Source organism: Acanthopagrus latus, chromosome 8 (genome assembly GCF_904848185.1).
Source record: "Acanthopagrus latus isolate v.2019 chromosome 8, fAcaLat1.1, whole genome shotgun sequence".
Lineage (NCBI taxonomy): Eukaryota > Metazoa > Chordata > Actinopteri > Spariformes > Sparidae > Acanthopagrus > Acanthopagrus latus.
Genome location: NC_051046.1, coordinates 31038469 through 31066124, shown reverse-complemented (window position 1 = coordinate 31066124; position 27656 = coordinate 31038469). Strand labels below are relative to the sequence as shown.

At 40.7% G+C, this 27656-nt stretch overlaps 1 protein-coding gene across 4 annotated transcripts in view; it reads right to left on the bottom strand.

Annotated features, from left to right (window-relative positions):
• The window catches only part of LOC119024832 (NT-3 growth factor receptor-like), a 266546-nt gene extending 248752 nt beyond the window's left edge, over positions 1-17794 (bottom strand). Inside the window, exons 1-4 of one of the 4 annotated variants that reach the window (XM_037107966.1) lie at positions 17316-17794; positions 17051-17205; positions 15602-15676; positions 11734-11805 (exon numbers count right to left, since the gene is read on the bottom strand). In XM_037107966.1, coding sequence (XP_036963861.1) covers positions 11734-11805; positions 15602-15676; positions 17051-17109 — 206 coding nt within the window. In that variant the 5' untranslated portion in view covers positions 17110-17205; positions 17316-17794. Of the gene's footprint in view, positions 1-11733; positions 11806-12525; positions 12728-13460; positions 13473-15601; positions 15677-17050 lie in introns of those variants that run through there. The other 3 variants (XM_037107965.1, XM_037107968.1, XM_037107967.1) reach the window with 3 other exon arrangements.
• Positions 17795-27656: the final 9862 nt, after the last annotated feature.

Here is a 27656-nt window from a genome sequence, read left to right as displayed (position 1 = left end):
ATATACTTTGTCACACATTCAAAAACCTTATGTCCACGCCTTCACTGAATTGTGCTGAATCTCGACATGTAGGCCACACTCATATTTGTCTTTTTTTGCAAATTTGCCAAATTTTGCACACCTACTTTGTTGAACTCTTCCCAGACTATTTCACCGATTTGCACAAAATGTTGCACACAGCATCTGTGGACTCTACTGACAAAAACGTTTGATATTCCAAAGAATACTCAAGTTATTAAATAACAACTTCCTGTACATTTTGCTCAAAACATGAAGTGTTGGATATCTCCACATTGGTCTATCTGAATGACATGAAACCCAGGTGACTATTTCCCCATGAGCCACTGAAGCGCTGTGAAAATATTATAAATGTACTTTTTCCAACTCCTCCTTGGCCATTTGACCGATTTGCAAGTAGCATCTGTGGACACAACTTATCAAAAGCTTTCACCCACGACACACCTGTTAGCGCACTCCATTTTGATGTTTCCCCATAAACCATCAACTCAGTATGGCTTGCAGATACAATTTGCCATCTACTCCAAATTGCTCAAACATGTACAGGGTCTTGCGCTGAAGACATCTACGCGGCACACCCCGACGGCAGCGGTCACCACTGGTCTTAAAGTGGGTGTAAGAGACCACCAACAATCTCTGACCTGACGACCTCATGGTATGGGCAGGTACATGAAGTTTAATCAGGTCAGAGATGTAAGGGGGTGCTTGACCATGAAGGGCTCTAAAAGTAAGCACCAAAATTTTAAAATTGATTCTAAAATGGACTGGTAACCAATGCAGGGCAGCTAAAACAGGGGTGATGTATTTTCTTTTGTGAGTGTGAGTTAAAAGCTGTGCAGCTGCATTCTGTACAGTCTGGAGATGGTTAAGCTCTTTCTTGTTTAGGCAGGTAAAAGGCTGTTACAGTAGTCTAGACAAGAAGAAATAAAAGCATGAATAACCATCTCAAGTTCAACTTTTGACACCATATCACTCAATTTTGCAATGTTCTTCAGGTGGAAAAGGCAGTTTCTGAATAATTATCTGGAGCGCTGCTCTAGCGACATTGCAGAATCAAAAATGACTCCCAAGTTTCTGGGGCTTGACTGAACAGATGAGCCTAAAACATCATCAATGTACTGCCTGATCTGAGGGATTTTGTCATCCGGCGTAATAATCAATGTTTCTGTTTTATCAGAATTAAGCTTCAGGTAGTTGTCATTTAAACATTTTTTGATATTGGTCAGGCAGTCAGTTAAGGAAGACAGTTTATGGAGCTCAGAAGGTTTAAACGCTGGCTGACATCAGAATGTCACTTGAAACTTTAAGTAGTGCAGGTTCAGTAGATGCCTTTTTACGGAATCCGGACTGGAATTTATCGAAGATCTCATGCTTCTCTAAATGTACAGTGAGCTGTTCTGCCACCACTTTTTCTAAGATTTTTGACACAAAGGGGAGTTTAGAAATTGGCCTATAATTTTCAGGGTGTGATGGATCCAGACCGGGTTTTTTCAATATTGGTTCGACAACTGCATGTTTAAAGACACGGAACAACTCCAGTTGAAAGAGATAAATTAAACACATCAACAATACAAGGGCCAATAGACTTAAAAGACTTTTTGAACAGCGCTGTGGGGAGGATATCTGTAGGGCAGGAAGATGGGTTTCATTTTATCAAGTAGGGTAGAGACATCATGTAATATCACAGGGTTAAATAAGGACCAAGTGTGAGGGGGTGACAACACACAGGCAGACCCATAACACAATGGTGGTAAGGTGTTTCCCCTGATATCTCTGATCTTTTCAACAAAGAAAGTGAGGAGTGCATTACTGTCTGCTTAGGAAAACACAGGACTTTGATTGGTAGGGCAGACTATGGAGTGTATGGTGTCAAAAGGATTTTGGGGTTTTTCTTATTCAAGGATATTAACTGAGAGAAGTATTGGGTTCTGGCATTTCTTAGGATTTCATTTAAGGAGGCTCTCAATTCCTTCAGGTAAATCCTATGAACTTCAAGATTTGTTGATTTCCATAGCCGCTCTACCTTTCGACAGTTTCTCTGGAGAGTCTTTTTATGTAAGACATGGCTTAATTTCAAAGGTGCTACTTTGTCTATAATGTTCAAGCAATGGCTGTTAAAAGTCCCTATTAAAGCAACTGCATCACTGTATCCTACCAGAGAGTATGGGTCGGACAAAACAGAAAACTTCCAAACAGCCTCCTCATTTATAAACCACTTTTCTGCCCTCGTTTTTGGAGGAGGAGGATCCAAGGGACAGGTGAGGTCAAAGTAAACACAACTGTGATCGCTAACACACACATCCTCTACACACACATTAGAAATGCTTGAACCAAGGGAGAAAACAAGGTCCAGGGTGTGGCCCTTGGTGTGTGTGGGTCCAGAGACATGCTGGGTGAAGTTGAAAGAGTCAGTTATGGCTAGGAGGTTAGCAGCCATGTTGCAGCTGACCTTATCAATGTGAATGTTAAAATCGCCAATGAATAAAACCTTCTCCAACTTAATTATGGAGGCTAAAAACTCTGTAAAATCATCAAGGAAGACACCTGCAGGGCCAGGGGGACGGTAAATTAAGACACAATAAAATACGTTAGTTGAGCCAGTCTTTATCATCTGTGACTCAAAGGAGGAGTGGTTAACTAGAATATCGCGCAATATACAGTAGCGAGCCCACCTCCGCTGTGTGCCAAGCGAGGCGCACCAGTAACTTGGCAGCCGACAGGACAGAGCTCATTCAAGTGGACAAATTCACCCTAACGTTGCCACGTTTCAGTAAGAAACATAAAATCCAGGAATTCACTGGTGCAAAGTTCATTGAGGATGAGAGATTTATTTGCAATGGAGTGGGGCTATCCGGACTGATTGTGACAGGCTAGGGTGCCAAACAGATGACTGTAGGGGAATAGTCAGTAAACACCTGTTGTGTTTGTGATCTCTGTCTACGCTGAGTAATCAGTCGGTGGACAGAGACAACAGGCAAAGGCACAGAAGACAGATTTGCAGACCTATCAAAATAATGCTGGAGATGAGGGAGAGCCAACCTTATGTCAAGTAGAGGGAGCTCAGGCTGTGGCAACAGGGAGACATCATGGAAAAAACCTGGCGAAAAATTGTATAATCTACTGTTGTTGTGAATTTCCACCACTAGATGGCGCTACAATCAAGGGAAGTGCATTTTGGTTTACAACCCCCATATACTTTGTCACACATTCAAAAACCTTATATCCACTCATTCAGTGAATTGTGCTGAATCTCGTGGGAAGGCCACACCCATTTCCGCCTGTTGTTTTTTTTTTTTTTTTCGCAAAATGACAAAAACCTACTTTTTCGAACTCCTCCCAGGCGATTTCTCCAATTTGCACGGAACATGGCACACTGCATCTGTGGATCCTCCTGACAAAAAAGTTATTAAAAGAATTTCAATAGACCATACAATACTAAAGTTGTACTACTTCCCCATAGGCCCCTGAGGCCCTATGCAAAATTTTAGGCGATGACCACAGGGTGGCGCTCTTTAAACTGAAGTAATTTATATCTCCACATCGGGTCATCGGATTAATATGAAACTTAGTACAATTATTGTCAGTGCCCTCTTGAGAACAGCTATTGAAGGGTTTACCGATCCGCCACTAGGTGGTGCTCTGGTGGCCGTCTAATTTAATATTTGGCCCTGTGCCCACACCATGGACACTTATGGAAATTAAATTCATAGAGGTGCTATAGAATGGCCCCTGTAACATACACACCAAAAATGTCCACCAGGTGGCACTATTTTCAATGCAAAAGCATTTTTGGCCCATTACTCCCACAGAATACATGGCACATTGTTAAACCTTATATCTACGTGTTCCCTGAGTTCAGGCAAATTGTGTGGTGTTGGCCACGCCCACTTTTCCAGTAATTTTCCATACGCAAAATCGCGACAAATGATGATAAACGTACTTTTGAGAACTCTTCCTTGGCAATTTCAGAAATTTGCACTAAACTTTGCATGTAGCATGTGTGGACCCTCCTGGCAAAAAGGTATCAAAAGAATTTTGATTGTCTATAAAATGCCCGAAACATAAAACAACAATTTCTTGCACATTGCATTGAAAACAGACATTCTTGTGTATCTTTACAAAATACTGTCCGATTATCACATAAATATTCATGATTGTGTGGTATGGCCTACTGATGGTCTGTCTAAAATTTGGTGTAAATCGGCCAATAGGTGGTGATCTGGTCACAGTCTAAGTATTGTAAATGGAAAGTAAATAGGGAACTCTTCAAATCCTCTTCAAAACTCATCAATTTTCAACCTCTCCTTGTCCCTCATGCTTTGAGCTACAGACACCATTCCAACTTCTAAAGAGTCAGAAGACGTTGAACTGTTGGGCATGTACTCAGTTTTTAAAAATCTTTTATGGTTTTCAAATAATCACAGTTTTAGTTTTAAGGATTTTTAGGCTGTCTCCTGATTTCATAATGGGTGTGTTGTGCGTGAGCTAGAGGGCGTGACATCATTGCTGGAGTGTAGAGCAGCTGGAAGAACAGGAGAAAAAAATTCTCTTCAGCTTGATTTGGATCCCGCATGTTTTACTTCACATAGACACTATATACATACAAATGTAGGACATCTTGTTGGTTTTCAGATGATGGTCTTATTTCAGATGTAGGACTTACAGTTTTGGCTGTAGAAGTCCTAGAGCGACAAGCACTCCAGAAGCTCCCCCATAAGCCGTAATGTTAATTTTGAGCCTAAATTTCTGGAGGAGAGCAGCCGGTACCTGTTTTGTCTGTCACTCTGCCACCCTTATTTTTCACTCAACACAGATAAAAAAAAAAAAAAGCATCACAGAGTTCAGCAATGTCCCTTGTGACTCAATATATAAATATTTTGCCAATAAACATTACATTGCTTTCAAAAATGGCAGGAGTTTGGGAAGCATTTTTCCCAATCTTTCTTATGGAGACATTTCCACTCTGCTACTGTTCCAGCATATGACCAGCCATTGAAACTGTTCACCTTTTTAAGCTCTTTCAGCCCTCTTACTTCTCAGCTTTTCTGCCTTTTCAGCTTATTAAATATCCATCTTTCTTCCTCTTCAGCTTTCATCATGCAGCAGGTGACATCTCACATCCCATTAGTAAATCAGTTCTTCTCTGACCTGTTTGGATTCTCTGGCTTTTTTTCAACATCTCCCAAGAGAACCAGTGTGCTTGATAGAGTGGTGGTGCACAGACTCCCAAGAGCAAGCACAGTAAGATCAGACTTCTATATCCATGCTGTGAACACTGTTTGAGCACAAAGGTGACATCATCCAGTGTTTTGAAACCATCAGGTGAGTTCAGGGGAAGCTGGAGAGTTGATACTTTCAGCTTCTTCCTGAAACTATTCAGTTGTATCATAACTCGTGTGGACATTCTCTTCAGCCAGTTCCAGAAGCGGACCATCGACTCAGTCTTTGTCCGGGAAATCATGCATCAGTTAGCACAGTTTTTCTGACTTCAGCGTACATTATTTCATGCAATAGCAAGCCACCGAATTATAAAGGAACGACTTCCTCAGCGGAAGGTGCTGCTTGAACATGCCCCGCCAGCAGCATGCCCTGATGGCAGCATGCCCCAAGGCACGTGGACTGTGAGGGCCCGTTCAACGCTGCTTGCAGCTTTAATTAGGGCCCGAGCAGGGAACCTGCAAGGACCCTATTGTTTTTCAAATGATTCTTTTTTCACATTTTTCACTGCCTGGACATACCCCAAAACTGACCAAACTTGGAATATAAGTCACACCTTGCGAAAAAGTTTATAATCTATTGTCGTCCTGAATTTCCACCACTAGATGGCGCTGTTAAGGAAAGTGCGTTTTGGCTAGTAAATCCCATATACTTTGACGCACATTCAAAAACCTCACATGCACGTGTTTAGTGATTTGTGCTGATAGGCCACGCCCAAAAACTACCGGTTTTTTTCGCTATGTCGCAAAATGTCGAAAATTTATTTTTTCGAACTCCTCCCAGGGGATTTCACTGATTTGCATGAAACTTGGCACACAGCATCTGTGGACCCTCCTGACAAAAAGTTACTAAAAGAATTTCAATAGGCCAAACAATACTCAAGTTATTAAATAACAACTTCCTGCAGATTTCCTTCCAAACAGGAAGTGTTGCATATCTCCACAATGGTTTGTCCAAATGACATGAAACTTAAGATAATAGTTTGACATGAGTTCTTGAGGATGTGTGCAGAATTGTAGGAGATGACTACAAGGTGGCACTCTTTAAATTCGAATAGTTTATATCTCCACAACAGTTGGGCGGATTGACACAAAACGTGGTATAATCAATGCCACTGCCCTCTTGAGAATATCGTACAAAGGACTTATCAATCGGCCACTAGGCGGTGCTCTGGTGCCAGTTTTAATTCTATATTTGGCCTTGTGCCCACACCATAACACTTATGGAAATTAAATTCATAGGGGTAGTATAGACTAGCCCCTGCAACTTACACACCAAAATGACCAGCAGGTGGCGCTGTTTTCCACATGAAAGCATTTTTGGTCCATAAGTCACACATAATGTGTAACACACTGTTAAACCTTATATCTCCATGTTCCCTCAATTCAGCTGAATTATTTGGTGTAGGCCAAGCCCACTTTCAAGCTAACTTTCCATTTGCTTGAACTGTTGGGCATGTAGTCAGTTTTTAAAAATCTTTTACGGTTTTGAAATCATCACAGTTTTAGTTTTAAGGATTTTTAGGCCATCTTCTGATGTTTATAATGGGTGTTTATTGCATGAGCTAGAGTGCATGACATCATCAGCTGGAGAGCAGCTAGAAAAAACTTTTCTGCCAATAACCATTACATTTTTTGCCAAAAATGGCAGGAGTTTTGGAGGCGTTTTCCTCATTCTTTTGGGACATTTTCGACTTTGCCTTTGCCTGCTACTGCTCCAGCATATATACAGCCACAGAAACTGTAAGAAAGCCCTACAGGTAAAGGTGCAACAGCACCCTCTACTGGTGCAAAGACAACTAGCAGTGTACAAGTCAGAACATGCCCAGTTACACTAAAATGCAGCAGACCAGTCAGTGAGCATACCCTGGGAATCTGCATGGACTTTCTGTGTGTTTCTCTAATGATGTGTGCATTCTTGAGGAAATTTAAGTGTTTTTTGCTTGTAGTTATTGATAATTTGATCACGATTGCAGTTTGTGTTATTTTACATGGAAATATGTTGTGTGAGTTTGAGTTAGGTCAGTAGCCTGTGTCTCAGTAGTAGTTAGCTGCATGAACAAGCCTCAGCGTCAGCATGCGCTAACAGTAGCACACCAGACGGCAGCATGCCCCGACACCCATGGACGCCACATTTGCAGCTGACTAAAAACAAAACACCAAATTTACAGTGTTAAAAAGGTGCATTTTCTCACTGTGAAAATGCACCTTGTGGGAGCTGGAAGACCTGTCCGACAATGGTCCATTAAGTAAACAAAAGGTCTACTATAAAGATAACTAGAACTACAAGCAGTTATGAATGGGGGCAACTCAGACCCCACGCACCGCAGAGCCCACGGAAGTTGGCCCCAAATGATGACGGGCTCGGGGCAAAAGTGAGGACACAGGCCCGCGTCTGAGCCGTGGTATTTGCTGTAATGGGAAGTGCACTGGAAGTGCTGAGTGTGTGACCACCTTCAAATTATGGCCTCAGGATTGGCCCTACATCATACCGACCAAATTTCATAAAAATCGGTGTAGCCGTTCAAGAGATATAATCTTCCCATCTTTTTAGCACCCGCTAGTGTCCTAAATTCGCTAAATTTGGCCTATTGCTTCCCAGTGTTATGGCAACAAAGGAACTCAAATTTGGTGTTAATAGCATTTAGTTTGACCAAGACATCAAACAGTTTACATTTTTATAGCTAGCTACAGAAATTTGTTTGTCCAAATTAAGAGTGTACGTGCCAAGTTTCACGCAGCTGGGACAAAATCCCAAGGAGGAGTTCGAAAAAGTAGATTTTGCATATGTGGCGATTTAGCAAAAGATATGTGCAGCAGAAGTGGGCTATGTCCTATGTGTGTCCTATGTCAGAAAACCCAGCTCTATTCAGGGAAGATATGGATATAAGGTTTGCGAATGTGTTATTTAAAATGTGGAAGTTATAGGCAAAAACGCGATTGCATCCATTACAGCGCCACCTAGTGGAGTACATAGGCGATTTTTGGTATAGAAGAACTGTGCCCTATTCTATCTGTACCATATAAATTTCAAAACTCTCAGCAAAATAGTCTGACTGAAATTACTGTTTGTTGTTTATATTGTAATAAGCCACGCCCACGGTGACTAGTTATGGCCACCTTCAAGATATGGCGTCAGAATTGGCCCTACATCAAACTGACTAGATTTCGTAAAAATCAGTGCAGCTGTTCAAGAGATATAAACTTCCCATATTTGTAGCGCCCCCTAGTGGCCAAAATTCTCCAAATTCAGCTCATCCCTTCCCAGTGTCATGGAAACCAAGGATCTCAAATTTGGTGTTAATAGCATTTAGTTTGACCAAGATATCATAACAGTTTACATTTTTATAGCTAGCTTCATACAAGCAAAATTTGTTTGATAACTTAAGATCAGGTCCAACTGAAGAGTGTACCTGCCAAGTTTCATGCAGATCGGACAAAATCCCAAGAAGGAATTAGAAAAAGTATGTTTTCCATTGTTTGCAATTTTCCCAAAAAACTTTCTAGGTGCAAGTGGGCGTGGCCAGCTGGAAAGTGATTCAGCTCCATTCAGGGAATCTGGGGATACAAGGTTTTTGAAAGTGCGACATACAGTGTGGGAGTTATAGGCAACAACTCAGTGGCCTAGGTTATAGTGCCCTCTGCAGGCGGATATGAGATATTTGATATCTGATATTATATCTGAGATATTTGCAGGAGTAAGGACTAACATTCCATATTGCACCGCCCTCCCTTGCACAGTTTAGCCTGCAGCACCACTTTTTGCCGGAGAAAAATAAAAAATAAAAATCTTTACAATTACAATAGGGTTCTTAGCACCGCTGGTCCCCTAATTAGTACTGTAGTCACAGTAGCCCTCCTGACCTGGCCCTGCTGCTGCTGTCTGCTACACACACACAAAATGTGGAGAAATAAAACATGTAAATTTATTTCAACATGTCTAACCCTGTACAGGGAAACAATTCTTAGTTTTAGTCTTACTTGTGTATTGTCTTTGATTCTAATTTTATTCTTAAATGTTGTTGAGATATACAGGACATCCTGAAATCTTGAAACAGTTTAGATAAGTAAGAAATGTTCTATTTGACTGAAGCAGGAGGAGCGGTGCAATGGGACTCAGTGTGTGGTGCACGGAGTCCTCTGATTGGACAGGACAGGTCATGAGTACTATCCTTCTGATTAATAGGGGATGGGGTGTGGGTGGATGAAATTGTTCGTCTTTGATGAGGAACATATCATTAACATAACCTGCAATGGACTCTAGGAGCAGAAACAATTAGGTGCAACTCCCAGTTAAGAGGGGCAATGCACTCATAAACTGATCAGAGGACTGAGATCCACTAACCATATTCTGCACACACAGACCGCAGCACTCCTTCCGGTCCAGTTAAATAGAGCATTTTGCTCCTAGACAGTCAAACGTAGTTGTTGTCTTCATCTTTATTAATGATTATTCATCACTTTCAGGCAAACTCCATGAAGTCATTACAAGGGTAGCTGCGTGTACCCTAAAAAGAAAGAAAATAAATAAGAAATGTTCTTGGACCACCCACATAACTGTCAACATATTCAGAAAATATGCAGTAACCTTCTGCTGTTGCAACAGTGTTTTTACTTTATAACAGAGATACTGGTCAATGTAATCAAAATTTAGACATTTCAGAAATAAGAGTGATTCATTTGATTTGATTTATTTTCCTAATTACTTATTACATTAATTGGTCAGTGGAGTTGATGCCCATTTTAGTGAGTGCTTAAAATTATTTAATATGTATATGTAGTTGAATGATAGATGTTTGGTGATTGAAGTATTACTGATTACTGATTTGCTCATATTAAATTATTAAATTATATTATATTATTTTGTACAGAGCAGTTTTCTGTGATTATCCATGCATATGTTTTGTGGTAACTGCTGGTTGTAATGGTCAATGCTCAGATTCATTTCATTCCATGTTCCTTTAATTCTAAATAGTTTACAACTATTTACATTTAAAGTGAACTCTTCTTTTGAGACTGTTTTGGTCTGGTTATTGGTCCGTGATTCCACGGGTGGTGCCTAATTTCAATGACTTGATTATGAATTTTGATTATTAATTTCAATAATTACTATTAGTAAGTACTGATTTATAATAATCACAATTTCAACACAGTCAACCTCCTCTATTACAGTGATTGGCTGTAAACAGGACATTCTGGAGGCCGTGATGGAGAGGAGGACACTGAAAAAACTGCTGTCAATCATGGATAATCCTCTCCACCCTCTCCACCTCACACTGGTCAGACAGCAAAGCACCTTCTCCAAAAAGCTGCTTCAGCTTCTCTGTCATAACAATAGATATAGGAAATCTTTCCTGCCACAAGCCATCACTTTTATAATAACTCTCTCACCTCTGCTTGACAGAGAGAACTCTGATCTCTCTACTGTTTTGTTGTATATATTATTGTTGTTTATTGTTTATAGTATATATATATATATTGTATATATTTTTGCAGACCCACTGCTGCTGTGACAAAATAATTTCCCAGTCTGGCATCATCAAAGTAATTCTATTCTATTCTATTCTATTCTGAATGAGTGAGAACGCGCGAGGGGAAAAGAGAGGGAGGGAGAGAGAGAAAGTGAAAGTGAAAGAAAGATTGTGTACTGGAAAGAAACTGCCCATCACCTGTGTGTGAAAACAGAGTGGGTGAGTGTGTGTGTGTGTGTGTGTGTGTGTGTGTGTGTGTGTGTGTGTGTGTGTGTGTGTGTGTGTGTATTCTCCTTATGTCTGTGACATAATCCTACAGATATAGACATTAAAACTGCATTGAAATGCTGGTATGATGTCCATATGACTGTCTACAGGTCTTTTTTAGTTTTTGCTAAGCATTTGCGCAGGTGGTGCCATAGAAATGGGTCCCTAGACCATGCAACACAACGACCACGCTTGACATGGGTGAGAGAAGCACGTCCCATGCATCAGTTGTGGCCAGTCTCACCTGTTAAAGGAGAACTTTGGTCAATTTAAACATGCAGCTTCATTGCTCAAGCTACCCTTATCTTGCCAGTACCGAAGACGCGAACACATTTGGTCCAACCATTACAAGGCTCCATGAACAGCATTGACAGCTAACAGCATGGGGTCAGAACTTTACACTGTGTTTTAAGCTTGTTTACAAGCCCAAAATCTCACCCCAAAAGTTATGCAACATCAGGAGACACCTTACATCACAGCACTGTAACATGTATGACTCAAAATGAATAAAAAAGTAGTTAAACAGTGTGCTTTTGCAAGGAGCTACATACCGGTTTGTTGACATCCGTGTCTTCTGGTAGCTGGACCAAACTAGTCAATCCGTCGTGTTATTACGCTGGCAGCATCATTATTATCAACGTCCTCCTCCAACAAAGGTATGTTTTAAATTGATTAAATTGTTACCTTGCCTCAGACCATTGAGTTTGTATGTGTGTGTTTGTACTCTTTTCCTGTTAAGCTCGCCATCTTTATATACTCACATGTAGTGCAGATGGGGGTTCCTGGAAAAAACACGAGCTGGGATCGTATGCAGGTTGCTCCTCATAATTGTTCTAAACACACACACACACACACACACACACACACACACACACACACACACACACACACACACACGAGAGAATACCTCAAATGAATAACATTTACCTCCATCCTTCTTAGTTATATTCAGTTAGAGGAGGGGAACAAGCAGACAGGGACACTAGGGTCTACAATCCTTTAGAGCTATCAAGCAAGCTAGCAAGATTTGAAAGTGGCCCCTCCTCTAAGCCCCCCCCCCCCATCCCGTCAGTGCCCCATCCAAAGCCACGCCCCCGCAATCTTGAACGCGCATCTGGCAGTTGGACTCAGCAGGGAGAAGGAGATGCCAGAGCACAACGCAGCAATTCAGCTGAATTTAGCACGGAGCAGACAGGAAGTAAAGTGCCGAAATAACAAACAACATCCTGTTACTTTTCAAAAGTAACACTCCGTGTTGACACCAGCACAGGTAGTGAGGCCAGCTGTCTACCCTACTGCGCCGTGGCGGACTCAAACCGCAAGCGGTGGGGACTGCTGGAAGGCGGAGCAAAACCTGATTGGAGCCGCAACGCAGCAGACTCGTATCCAGCGGAAACTGGGCTGACTCATTAGCCATTCTCATGGCTAAAAACAACACACAAAGAAGCTAACGTTAGCATTGGGCTAATACGAGCTACAAACGTAGCCAAGTTGGCAAACCTTACATATTTCATGAAAATAACAAATCCCCCCGAAACAAAACAAATCATTACCTGTCCAACAGAAAGAGAGCAACCTCTGCATCACTTTTCAGGCCCTCCACATGCCCCAGTTGTCTCCACTGCTCAAACACCACACTGATGTTGACTCGGGTCTGACTTATTTCTTTATCCAGAGCCTATTTCGTTGCAGCCATTTCTGTCTCAGGCTTTCTTTTCCTTGCCTTTTTCAAGGGGTGAGCTGTTACAAGCAACGCTGGCTGCGTTTTTTCTGCCATTGTAACCAAATGAACGTCTTCTCCTGCAACTCCATATTTCTGCAGAGGAGTGAGCTGAATATTTCCAGCATCAGTGAAACGTAACGTGTGCATGTGCGGAGGAGGGAGGGACAGAGGGGGGCGCAGGCAGAATGAGACATGAAGGCATCTGACCAATCAGAACATCTGACCAATCCGTGCTATTTGGGCCAAAAAGCACGGATTTGGTCAGCTTTTTCTCAATCCTGCATCTGCCACAGAGGTCTTATTATTTTCGTTCCTTTTTTTGAACACATAATGTATTGACTACTCTCAGGATAGCAGGACCATTGCACCCAGTATAGCAAAATGTGTTTCTGAACAACATTACAGACCCTAGCTTTCACTTAGAATCTATATTCAATACTGCAAGAAACTTGAGTGAGTTTGTTTGAGCATGTTAAATGCACTGTTTATAAGCCATTCAACCACATGATTTTCCTTTTTGTGTACATCTTCCTTTTTAGGGTAGAGTAGATGTGTGGGGATCCTTTCTTTTTCTCTTATGTCAGCAGAATGAAAGTACAGGACACGACCACATAAAGCATTCATCTCTTCTGGATGAAATGACTCTGACATGCATAAAGATTCAACTTTTGATTTAACATTATGCTACAATTTAATACTCAATGATTATTACATAGAGGTGGTGTAATTTCTCTTGTAATGAGTAATAATTATCAGGAAACAGACCTTGTTTGACTGAAAACAGCAGCTCCTCTCATTTTCAGAGGGTAAACCTGTTAAGTGGAAATTGCAGCAGCTTGTCTATGTGAACAGTCAGGACAATTTATATTCAATGGAACATCTTGAACCAATACATATTTCAGAATGTCCCCATCAATTATATATTAGTAGGACCATTCAATTTATTTCATAATTTATGTTTAAATAAAGGATGTACCAATTTTTTTTTTTAAAAAACCTAACCGGCTGACTCTAGTTTTCTCTCTAAGATCCACTACTGTGGTACCTCTGTTTCTATTTATCTTAATTAAAGCAACATTATGTAACTTCTTCACCTTGAAATAACATCTTCAAAATTATTTTGAAAGTAGAGTGTCTTACTACAGGGTGTCTCTTTCACAGACACTCTGTATTTCTGCACTATTTAACTTCAGTGAGAGGGTAGAATCAACTTTTTCAACGTTTAGCACGTCTAGTGACAAGAAAAAGTATGTGAACCTTTTGGAATTTCATGGTTTTCTAAATAAATTTGTCATAAAATGTGATCTGATCTTCATCTAAGTCAAGGGTTTTGGAGGTGTGGGCTACAGCTACTTACATCTACTGATTGATAAAAACCCCTCAAACTTTTGGAGTTTGCTCTGCACAAAAAGAACACACTTATGTGAGCCATGCCTCACCAAAAAGAGCTTTCAGAGGATCTACGATCAAGAATTGTTGATTTACATAAAGCTGGCAAGGGTTACAAAGTTATTTCAAAGACTTTAGAAACTCACCAGTCTACTGTTAGGCAAACAATCTACAAATGGAGACACTTTGGGACTGTTGCTACTCTACCAATAAGTGGGCGCCCAGTCAAAATGACACCAAGAGCACAACAAAGACTCTTTAATGAGTTAAAGAAACAACCCTGAATGACAGCCAAAGATTTGATGGCATCGTTGGAACTGGCTAACATCTCTGTTCATGAGTCTACAATACATTATACATTGAACAAGCAGGGTATCTATAGCAAGACACCATGAAGGAAGCCACTGCTTACTAAAAAGAACATTGCTGCATGCCTGAAGTTTGCAAAAGAGCACATTGACAGTCCACAGCATTATTGGTAAAATGTTTTGTGGACTGATGAAACTAAGCTTGAACTATTTGGAAAAAACACACAGCACTACATCTGGCATAGAAAGGGCATGGCATATCATCATGAAAACATCATCCCAACCAGAAAGTATTGTGGACGAAACATCATGATTTGGGCCTGCTTTGCTGCATCAGGGTCTGGCCAGCTTGGAATCACTGAGGGGAAGATGAATTCCCAAGTATATCAGACAATTCCCTAATCCTAACCCTCAGGATAATGCAAGAATGTCTGTACGTCAGCTGAAATTGTGTAGAAGGTGGGTGATTCAACAGGACAATGACCCAAAACACCGGAGCAAGTCCACAACAGAATGGCTTCAGAAAAACAAAATCCACACCCATCAGAGCCCAGACCTCAACCCAGTAGAGACGCTACGGATTGACATGAAGAGGGCCATATACATGAGACGTCCACAGAATATGACAGAGCTAAAGCATTTTTGCCAGAAAGAACAGGCTAAAATTCCTCCTCAACGATGTGCAGGTCTGATCCACAGCTACAGGAAGTGGCTGGTTGAGGTTATTGCTTCAAAGGGGGAGTCAACCAGTTATTAATTCTAATGGTTCACTTTTTCCACTGCCATTTTGAATGTTGAATAGTTGTGTTCAGTAAAGACATGAAAGATCTGAATTTTTTGTTATTATTTCAGACACATTATGTTACCTACTCTTGACTTAGATAAAGCTCAGATCACATTTTATAACAAATTTATTCCAAAAACAATGAAATTACAAAATCACATACTTATTCTTGCCACTGTACATCACGCCTGACTAACTGTTACATTTATTAGTTTTTACAGTTCATTCTCTTACCCATAATATGTTTTGTTTTGTTTTTTTAATGGTGCTCTCGCAGTGCGTATTTCAGGCATTCCATGTGTTAGTCTAATGGACAGGAATGGTTGGAAATATATCCAGCAAGGCATTTAGCTGGTGATCTACAGTAGAAACATTACATCACTGCATGAACAAGCAGGCACAGAAAAGAATGTATCATTACTTACAGTCTCTGTAAGCTAGTGTAGAGCTCCATATCCACATCCCTCAACATCTGCAGACCAGTCCAGTTCTCAATGTGTCTGGAAAGTGGGACAGACAAAACAGAGTGGGTGAGTGTGTGTGTGTGTGTGTGTGTGTGTGTGTGTGTGTGTGTGTGTGTGTGTGTGTGTGTGTGTGTGTGTGTGTGTGAGAGAGAGAGGACAATCCTGCATGTTATATACAAACATCAGACCACACTGTTCATATTTAAATAAACACATAAGTGGAAATATCTATGGCCCTAAAAGGGACATTATGGAGCTGTTTCAATTTGTTTTTCTTTCATAAATTTGTGAACCTTTTAATAAATGGCAACCAAGAAAGGTTTTTGGTGTTGACAATAATTGAAAAATTCCAACCTGCTGGAAAGGCTTTTGTGCCAGCTTTACACAAATGTAGGTTGAGGTGGCTGTTAAGCATGCCTGCTTTCACAGACCTGTGTTTGTTACACCAGCAGAATGAGCTGTCTTCAGAATTATGTATCCTGTTTACCTACAAGTTTTCTTTAGCACTTAATTGTGTAACAAAAGAAGGAAACTGAGCAATGGTGAATATATGGGTAATCATATACATAGAAGTTATTATTTTAGTCCTTACAATTTTAACAACATGCAATAGTGCACTTGTGTAGCAACACTTTAAATGTATAGGATCAATTTCAAAAAGGGTTTGAACTAAATCTTGAGAAAACAGGGAAATGTTGCCCCCTGTTTGGTTGAAGCAGGTGGTTGGTAATTACAAAGGGCCTTAAACCCTTTAAGCCCCCAATTGGGGGACCTTGGAGTTCTTAGCCCTAACCCCTATCCCTAACCCTGGAGACATGCAGAACAATCACATTATATTTTTGATCATGGATGGGAACAACATATTTCCCTTGCTTAGTGCCCTCAGTGTCTTGTAGTACACTACAAGTTGTCCTAGGCCTTAAGTAATCAGGCTAGTGTACACAGTATAGAGTCCATGATGTATGGATAGACAATATTACAGTAGAAGGATCAACTGACCTCTCCACAGTGAAGTGTCCTTGCATACTCTCAAGCAGATTCCAACTCTCAAGTTTTACAATATTTTGTATTATCTATTTGTATATTTCATTTCTCGTGAATTAAGTGATGATTTAAAATATATCTTTGTGAATTTCCACCATAGAAACATCAGTTCTCTCAAAACGCACATTTTAACACGAATCTCCCTTTTTTGCACAACGGTAGAATGTTGTGTCATTTCTGACATCAGTAAGTCCATGTTCCACGTCTCATAAAAGACTTCCTGCAAAATCACGATAATATCTGCAAACAAAACTTCGGTAACCTCACTTCAATGTATGTGTACTTACACACGCAGCTCTGATCAAAACCAGCGGCTCATATCCTATACAGACGAAAGCTTCTACCTAAAGAAAGAGCGGCACTTACATGGAGGTGATGTTCTGGAAAAGGTCTTCGATGCTCCCGGTGCCGTTCCCGGCGCTCATGGCGCCCTGGGAGGAGAGCAGCGGGAAGAATTTGCTATCGTCAGACTTATTGCAGTATATCTCCGTGGACGAGCAGGTGCATGTGGCCGGACAGTCCTGCAAGGAGCCAAGATAGATGTGAAAGAAAGCGCTGAGCAGAAAGAGAATCTTCCAGCAGCGCCATATCCTGGGAAGGCGACGGACGCCGAATGCGCCAAATAACGCACCGACTCTGTCCATGCTGTCACGATTCAGGTCCACAGATTTCTTCTCAACTTCGCGCAGCAGAAAGAGAAAATAAGAGAGTCAGTCCGCTCTGTGTGTGGGTGTGTGATAGCGGTGTTCTGAGCTTATTTGTCACACTGAAATTCAAATGTTATGATAATATTTTTTTTTAAAAACACCCCCTTTTATACAAGAGTATATCCATATGCCGTGCACGGGCGCGTGCATCAGTTTATGCCTGAGGTTGTGATGATCCCAGTCACAGCTCTCCGGCGCTTTTTAATAGGACAGCGCCGCGAGGAGGGAAACATGCGAAAATACTCCAGGGGTCTGATGCGTGAAACCCAGTACTGTTAACCTCCTCTTTCTGCTTCGTTTACTGGCATCCGTCCATCCCTCTCTCGCCCTCTCGTCTGTCTCTTTAGCGCTGTTGCTGGTCTTAGGAAATAATGGAGAGACATAACAGGGAGAAGGGAAGGCTACCACAAAAAGAACTCCTTCACGCTTTAAGTCCCACCTACTGGACAGAATGGAAACTGACACAGATGCGTGCCTACAAAAAAAATATACAAAACACAGTGGATTGTTTCATCCAGGCACACACACAAACACAGAAAACCTGGTTTCAGGTTCTTTACATCATACACACACACATACTCTGTGACTGGGATCATCACAACCTCAACTGAGGTGACCCACATGTCTGATGGGATGTGAAACATTTATCTTGGAACATGATGTGGTACATTTATGACAAATGACGTAAATGCTTTTGAACAGTCTGGTTCGAATGTCTAGTGAAACAGTAGGCAGACTCAGCAGACATCTTGATTTCCTAGGGCTATATATTTATTTAGGGTCTCTTTGCATGTGTAATTAAAGCAAAATAACAATGAATGAATGGATAAAAATTAAATGAACTCACAGTAAATCAAACAAAATGCACATGTTAATGGCAGCAGAGCCTTACTTACCAAAACCCAACTGACTGTAAAGGGATTTTGATTCTTCACTCCACAACTTAACTTACAGCTCAACATTAGAGCTTGTATTTGTATAAAATCTCTCAAGATCCAGACAGCAAACAAAATAAAAAATGATTTGGGAGAAAAAGTTAAACAATTCATCATCTGTGGCAGCGACAGGGCTGTAATAACTCCATCCAATCAATTCTAGCAGCCTGAAGATATTGACAAGTAGCCTACCTGTCTATCAATCTGTCCTTACCTGCCCACCCTGCACTGACTCCACCCATCACTCACTTCATGGGACCAGAGTCTACACACCACTGCTGCAGCTGTAGTGGAGTGAGCTCAGTGTTACTTCCTCATTAGGCCAGGGGATGGAGGGAGTAACATAGTTAGGTAATAGTAATTCCGCTAAGTAAAAACGCTAACCAAACAAGATTGCTCTTGTTACAAGAAAACTGTGCAGGCTGTGGCTCAGTCTTTCTGGCTCCTGCACATCCTGCCCACCCAGCCTCCTTGCAGCAGCACTTTATAACATTCAGCCTAAGTAGCAAGTGGAATCAGGTGTGGTGCTCACACACTGGCAAGGAGGAGGGGGAGTACAAGGGTGTTAGAGTGAATAGAACCAACAAAAACATGACACAGACACACCCACACTACTGGGGCTGTAACATCAGTGTTTATGGACAAGAATGGCAGACAAAGTATAAAGACACTTTTCATTAGCAGCAGTACCTACGGCAGTGTGTACTGCCAAACAGCAAGAGAAGAGAGTCAACACTGATCAACGATGGAGACAAATGATGGAGTCGAAGACCTGAACATGGACACCATGTTAGCTGTGTCTCTGTTGGACAGGTAATGAGCTGGTTTGTTCTGGCTGGGGAAATGTATTATTACTCTGCATTATGTAGTCAACTTAGCTAACATCATCTCCTTATGTTGCTGTTGTATGTATTAGCACAACACTAACATTGTTACCATCGTCAGCTAGCTATGACAGACAACTGCCTCATGAAACCTATTTACATGTAGCATCCCTGTTAACACACAGACCAGCGTTTCCGCGTCCTGTGGATCTAATCCATGTAGCATTGTTCACACATGCACTGCCACCCTGCCACACTAATTCTTGTGTGCTACACATGTGAAAGGCCAAGTCCACTATTAGCACACCATGGGAAGATTACAGATATTTGTGACTATAGTTTGTATTGTAGTTGTAAGCAGATGTTAGATGGTTCATTCATATAGACTTTGAACAAGACGTCTTACAAATGTGCTGATGCAGCCTACTTCTGTGTCCTATAGTTTGGAAAGGGACGCATTAACGTCCAGCATTTGAAGAGTCAGTCCACGACAGAACCTTGCCCTGATGTTTCCACTGATGCTGCAGAGTCTCTCTCTGACAGGTGAGTGTAACATAGATCAGACCACTGTTATTCATGTAATATGTGTCTTTGATGGATACAATTCACATATACATGTGTCCTTCTTTAATATCAAGTTGGTTTGCTTTATGTGGATGAATGTGCTCCTCAGCAGAGACACAATACAAAAAGGTATAATTTCATTTGCTGCACCAAGAACATAATTCAAGTGAACGTAATGGTCCTCGTTAATGTTACGCTAGCTTAAACTAATGTCAGCGCTCATCGCTTCCCTGCTTTAATGTTAAATTATGCCAGTCCAACAATCATACGTACATCTAACGGTACCCGTTAGGCTGTCCAGAGTATTGCAGTTGGTTGCTAATGTATTCATCCAGGACCGCAAGGTCAGAGTACGCTTTGTGACAAAAGAGTCCCCTTGCATTTAGTAGTCTCTTCAGATGTCTCTTACTTATGAGAAAACTGTGTTTACTGCCAGCACTGATTTAATGTCTTTATATGTGAGGTCAATCTCAATTTAAAACTCTATAAACCTCTCCCACCGGTGTGCATGCTACATTTTAGTATTTGTTTGTTTTGTTTTTGGTTTCCCTGACCCAGAAATACATTGACCTAAATCAAAACATTTTTGCAAGATTCCGCAAAACTTTTGCGAGATCTCGCAAAAAAGCTTTTAATTTAGGTCAGTGTATTTCCGTATGGATGCCGTATGGTCCGTAAGGTAAAAATACTTGATTAAGTCTTAGCACTAAAACTACTGTACTACTACATTACTTATGAAATACGTTACTTCAGTTACATTATGCATGTTACATAAAACACCTCTACGTTACCAATCTCTATAAAGGTAAGGAATCTCTGTGTGTCTGTGTATGTGTGCCTCAAATATCTCTGCAGATCAGGATCAGACTGACCTGAGATTTTCAACATGGCTGCCGTGTGGTTCAAGGTTGTGTAATGTCAGATTTGTTTGGACTACAAAGATACCGTTAATAAATTATTTCAGAAATGCTTTACCAATTCCACTAGCAATGTCAACCATAGCCATCATAGCCACATGCGCACCAGAGCCAATCACTGCAGAGCTCACAGATTTATACCTGCAGCGGTGCGATCTGGCCTGGGATTTTGACGGCGGTTTGGTCCTGTTCTGTGCATCTAAACTGACTGTTGTGGATTAATGAGACTAAACAAGTCCGGACGGAGTCCGTTCGGGTCTGAGGAGATCCGGATATGTGAGGACAACAAATGCTTTGTGTCTGGTGCAGGAAGAAACAGTAAAAACAAGCTTTTATCACTAAAGTGTCCGCAAGCAGCAAGTTTGGTTGTTGAGGAACAGGAAGTTGTGGGAGGGACGCCGACGGTGATACAGACAGCGACAGAGATGGCGAGTTTCGAGAGTTGAGAGATTTGTGACATATAGCGTGTTTGGTTTGTATAGTTAGTATGTTATATAGTGTTTAGTGTAGTGTGTTTAGTGTGTAGTGTAGGCATTTTTTTGTGTTGTGAGCCAAAACAAGGAGGAGACTGCTGAATGTGGAACAGGCAGGAATGAGCTGAGGAGCCCTGAGCCCGAGGCATTGCTTTCATTTAAATGTAAATAGTTACACATAACTTTGTAAATTTCAAAAACTTATGCACAAATTTAGCAAACAACAATTTACATTTGCATTATAACTAACACAATTGATTTGTTAAACATATTTTTGGTTGTCACATTGAAAGAATCTAACTTTTCCTTCTCTGATTTTATGTTATTTTGTGATTTTAGGTCGATAGTGTCAAAATGAAAAAATAACTGTACAGTCACATATTTGAAGTTGTGCTGAAAATAATGACACCAAACAAGGCAAGGTTAATAGTTTCTAAGGTGAAATATGATGGTAAAATCAAAAGTAGTCAAAAACAGCCTGTTATATCCCTGATGTCCCACCTTCAAACACAATCTCATTTGGCCATCCATGAAAAACTAACCTCCCACTTTTCTATTTGAATACATGTATCCTACAGGCAATGCACTAGTTAAAAATAACACCACAGACTATATCACACAGGACACAACCAATCCATCCACCCCTGCCACATCTTTATGTGGACTTTCTCACTCTCAAGAACCACATCAGCTGACTTCCTTCTTTGCTGCCATACTGATAACATCTAGTCACTGCCAAACAGTACATATAAATAACATTTGTTTACAGCTGCTTTTACAGTCAACCTATAGTTTTTTTGTTTGTTTTTTTTCTCATGAGGATGGGCTATATACAAACACACTGTCAGCTGGGCATCTACTGAAAATAAAGCAGACAATTGCAAAAATAGAATGTTTTTCTGAAGTTTTGTTTTGTTGTTTCACAGCAGTTATATTCCACAGTATGCATCCTGTCTGCAGTTTACCTCGCTGCTGTGTGTGTGCATCTAAGCTTGCCTTTGTTCAGACAGACACACAGACCTGCAGCTCATGACACAGAGCAGAGGAGACAGACAGAACAGTAGTTAACATGAAGCAAGATGCATACTAAAGAAGTCATTTAAATCAGTTGATAATCATGCTCAAACAAACAGTTAAAACTGTTAAAGGGTGTCCAGATGAAGCTGAAGCAGCCTTACAGGACTGTTTTGGGTGCCCACTGAGACAAATGTTCAGAGATGCTGCTACTCAGGATAAAAACATTAGTCTTGAGGAATATACATCCTCAGTGAAATCATATATCATCAACTGTGTTGATGGTGTGGTGAGCACGAAGACCGATGGATCATTCCCCAACCAGAGGACCTGGATGAATGGAGAGATGACTGCTTTATCCAGAGGCAAAAAGCTGCCTTTGGTCAGATGACAAGGAAGCATATTAATGTCTTGGTGCCATTTCCCACAGCAGATCTTCAGAGGTCCTGTGAAGTCCATACTTCCACGGGTCAAAGCTGTTATGGTGGAAAAAGGTAGACCTACATAATATTTTAATATAATTTAAAAAAAATAAAAATAAAAATTAAAAAAAAGACATTTCAGTCACGTAGCCTTTGACCAACCACAATCAGCCAATCAAGTTGCAGAAATGGCCCATATGTCCCATCCCAGCCGAGTGATGACACAGTTTGCATTTGCTGTTAAAATATCCAAAATGCTAATATGACTGTTTTTGTGTTGACTAATTGTAACCATGAGTGGAGTGGATATTACATTACTTCAGGCAAACTGGTTTTGACAGCATTTTTAACTGTATCTATTGCATGCTGTGCAACCACTGCATGATAAAGTAGTAATGTGACCCATAACATTAGTAGGGCAGGTATCTTTAAATGTCCACATGGAATGCTAAGTTGATAAGAATATACAGACAGAGGGAAGGGTCCTCATCAGACACAACCACACACTTTGAATGGATCATAAGTGATGACTGAGAAGAATTACTTTTGTTTGAGTATTTGTCTTTGTTATTTTTTTCAGAAAAATCCAGTATCAAAGTACAACTTTAGAAATGACCAACAAAATCAGTAGGGAGACTCCAGTGAAGAGCTTTGAGATGTTTAAAACTGTGAACAATTACTCAGCACATACAGTTTTGTTTTATTGTTTAGTAAAAGTTATTTGGTCATATTGATTATTTGTTTGGTTATTGCAAGGTGATTCAAATGAGCCACTGCTTGTTGAATCACGCAATCTAGCCTTTTTCTGGCTACACAGTGAAAATGGCCAGAAATGAGCACCTGATCTCTGTTAAAATGGTTTCCTTTGATGCAGAAATATCTTAAGTTTAGTCAACATGGATCATTTTATTTTAATGTTCACCACTGTAAAGATGGTTGCCAACAGTGACAAACAGACCAAATGGAATGGTTAATTTTGGTGACAGAGCAGCCCTTGTTATTATAAATGAATTATGTATGAATTATAATACAAATTAATTAATATCAGAAATAACTGATTTGAAGTGAACATCATTACTGTCCAATTTTTTTTCAATACACAGATGAATGATCATCCACAGTCTTGTTTCATTACTATGCTGATGTAACCTGCATATTTCATAAGTAAGTGATAAGTCTTACACAGTGGATATATAGAAATACTAATATGATAATGTCATTTAAAATGTATGTGCAGTATGTATCCTCATGGGGAGTAGTTCAACATACAGTGTCATTTAATATATTCCAATTGAATTTAAATACATTAAATACTTAAATACAATTCCCTAAAATGATCATAAAAACTAGAACACAAAGTCACAGTCATGTTTTACACTGCATACACAGCCAGTTCATGGGACTTTTGGGACATAGTAACAGGAATCATGCTGAGGGGCTAATGGCATTCATTGTTTCACCTCACTGTTCACTGTTCAAGATGTATCAGTGTATGCTGTATGAAAGAATTGTAGCAAAATTACTTGAGCATTCTTTATAATTCCTTTTTACATTCAGTGTCAACAGTGCTGAATGTGATTGTTTTCAAAATCATTTATTGCTTCAGTATCTGTATGTAACAGGCATGCCTTGACTACAACAGTCTTCTATCTGGCTGGATACACTCTTGTTAACTTTTGTGTGATCTGCGTTGTGTTCTCTGGCTGTGATGATTGAAAGAAGGACCTCGACCACAAATTGTTACTGATAGCTCTTTTAATGTGAACTGTATAATGGTGATCCATCTGTAAAGGTACATTTTGAAAAAAAAAATGCTCTGTAACATGCAGTCTTTTCCAGACACACGGTTCATCAGTCCCCTGTCTAGAAATAATTTATAATAGTTTATCATAGTAGAATGTAAATTAATAGATAACTTTAAAGATATAAACAACCCTTGGCCTAAACTAGCTCTAACAACAACAGCATCATAAAGTATAGAGTACAACCTGAAGGGTGCAGATAAATATTCAGTTGGTGCACACACGATGTAGTTTTAACCCGAACAGGAGAGACACCAGTTTTAAAACATTGATGAATAAAAGGTGTATGTGTAAACACTGCTGTTTTATATATAACTGAATACTAAAGTAAAGACATTGTCAAATGAGATTATGGATTGGAGAAACAAGACATTTTTGTTCATATTTATTAGTGAGACATTGGGTAAATAAAATTATGACTGAGGGAGTGGAAAAGGCAGGCGATAACCTACAAATCAGAGGTTGGAGGCAGAGTAATATCCAGATTATGCAAATACTTTCAGCACTCTGAAACTCCACACATGTTAAAAAAAACAGGACAGAAAGGGAGGAATGGTTACATCTTGAAGCTGAATGGAAAAATATTTGTAAATATTGGGTGGTCACTCATCACAATAGAAAAGAAAAAGAAAAAGCAAATGTACTTAATGTCCTGCTATGCTTGGGGTTGACAGTACTGGTCCTATTTTTGTTTGATTTAGTATTTATTGTAAAGCACTACACTGCAGCTGCAGTTTTTTTTCTACCATGCTTTTTGGCTAAAAGGGTTTGATCACACCCATTCAGATGACATCAAACAGATGTTAATGTCATGACTTCTTAATGTACCTTTGACCATAATGCATTATAGATGAACCATTGATTCCTAATGGCTAGTTAATGTACTGCATGTGACCAGGCTGTGGTTTCATAACAGATGGAAAGAATTTAAGATCTCTGTCTTTGTCTTTATCTCTGTCAGTGTCTGTCCCTCTACACACACAACACACACTCAGAGAGAGAGAGAGATTTTTTTTTTTTTTTTTAGAAATACATTTATTTACAGAAATTACATAAATCCAAATTGTGTCTCACTGACTAGTCAGAAAGTACTAAACATCTCAAACCAAAAAATCTTCCAAAGTTTACCTGAAGAAATTATTAAAAGTTAACACATCATCCGTCACAGTACATAACACATTATCACAGCACCATTTTGTTATAAAATCGTTCAAGTTGCAACAGGAAGTGCTTCTTGTCCTGTCCTGTCTTCCACTTTATTCTTTCTGCTGCAGTAGATGGACAGCTTAGCTTCTCCAACCATCAGGTTCAGCAACTGCCACTTTGAGGCATTAACCTTTTTGTAACTGACTCCTAGAATGAAAGTGGTCATAGACCATTCCTCACCGAACCATCTAAAAACATTCTCCAGGGCATTAAAAAGGTTACAGAGTCTTTTGCACTCATAAAAACAATGGAACACCGTCTCTACTTTCACACAAAAAGGACATTTACCTGAAACAATGGCGTTGATCATAGAAATAAAAGCATTCACTGCAGTGGCTCCGTGCAGAATCCTCCATTGCAGATCACCCGTTCTTTTCTTTGAGGAGGTTTGTATAAAACCCTCCACACAGGTTTCACTCCACTGTCCACATTCAGTTTCTTCCTCCACATTGTGTCCACTCTGCCATTCAGGTTATTTTTGTTTAGGACTTTTACTAAACAATCATACACAACTTTTTTTTACTGTGTACAAGTCCGCATATTCAGAGTTCAAGTTTAAAAGTTGTCCTGTGAAACGTTCTAGATTTGGGACAAAACCCAACTCTGGAAATGGATCATTATCGTCAGGTGTGTCTAATCATTTACAAAACTCCTGTAGCATCTTGACCTCCTCTTCTGTTAGCCTTTCAGTCCACTTTTTAAAAAAGGTTATTGGTCTGCCGAATTGACTTTAACCCAATAGCAGCGGCCACAGCCGTTGCATCAACTAGTCCAGGACCAGCTACATCCACTAGACTCCTCAGAGTGACCGCTCCACTGGTGCAGAGCATGTTGGTGAGACCTGGCGTTGTGCTGTCTTCAATGTCCTTTCTGGCACCATGAATCAGAGGCTCTTCCAGCAGCCAGTGCAGAGAGCTTGCAGGTTCTAGTCTCTTCCATTTGAAACAGTTCCATGCCTTAAAAAGGGTTTGATAGAGAACTCAAGATGGCGGCGTAGTGAGTGGTTGACTTTTCTGAGCTCCGCACCACCGCACTGATATTTCCTACATAACCTCGCCCATTTCAAAATTCACGACAATTTTCAAGTCGTGTATTTTAATATGAATATTGATGAGTATTTTTTGAGACGCCAGGACAGGATGCCTTCAAAGGATAGCAGAAAATCGTCCAAGACGAGCAGACCAGAAGCTACTGCTAGCTTGCCTGACTTCTCCCCAGTGGAAGAAGAGCAACAACCGCTAATGGCTAACACCGTGGATGCACTCGACCCGGCTTTTCGTCAAACTATTCAAGAAATAACGGCAAACATAACCAGGGTAATTGATGAGAAGCTGGGGCCATTATCCCAAACGCTACAGGCCCATGCCCAGCAGCTGAAAAAGATTGAGGAGAGGACCACCGAGGCAGAGAACAGGATCGCTGCGGCTGAACGCACCTCCGAGACGGCGGAGATGCGGATCCAGGCGCTTGAAAACCAAGTACAAAGCATGGCTGAGCATATCGACGATCTCGAGAACAGGGGTAGGAGAAAAAATGTACGGGTGATTGGCTTACCAGAAGACGCGGAGGGTAGTAATCCGACAAAGTTTTTCGAAAGCTGGATACCTGACTTGCTCGGGCTGGAGACGAAAGCTGGCCGCATGAAAATTGAAAGAGCTCACCGCACGCTAGCTCCAAAGCCGGGACCGAACCAGCGACCGCGACCCGTCCTCATCAGGTTTCATAACTTCGCCGACAAACAGCGGGTGCTGGACGCCGCAAGACGCAGCGGGACCGTGAGGTACCAGGAGTCGAGCATCATGTTTTTCCAGGATCTGTCAGCTGTGGTTCTGCGCAAACGAAAAGGTTTTGACGACGTGAAGAAACGTCTCCGGGACACGGGAGCTAAATATATGATGCTTTACCCGGCCACGCTGAAAATAATCCACGGCGGTGAAACTAGGAGCTTTGACTCCCCCGCCAAAGCCAAGGTTTTTGTTGACACTCTCAGATGAGTTACACGTGAGTCACTGGCTGATCTGTTTACATTTGAGGGCACTTTATCTATCTGGATGGGAACATTATTTTGAATTGAGTTTGTTTATGGGTTGATCATATGTCTATATGAA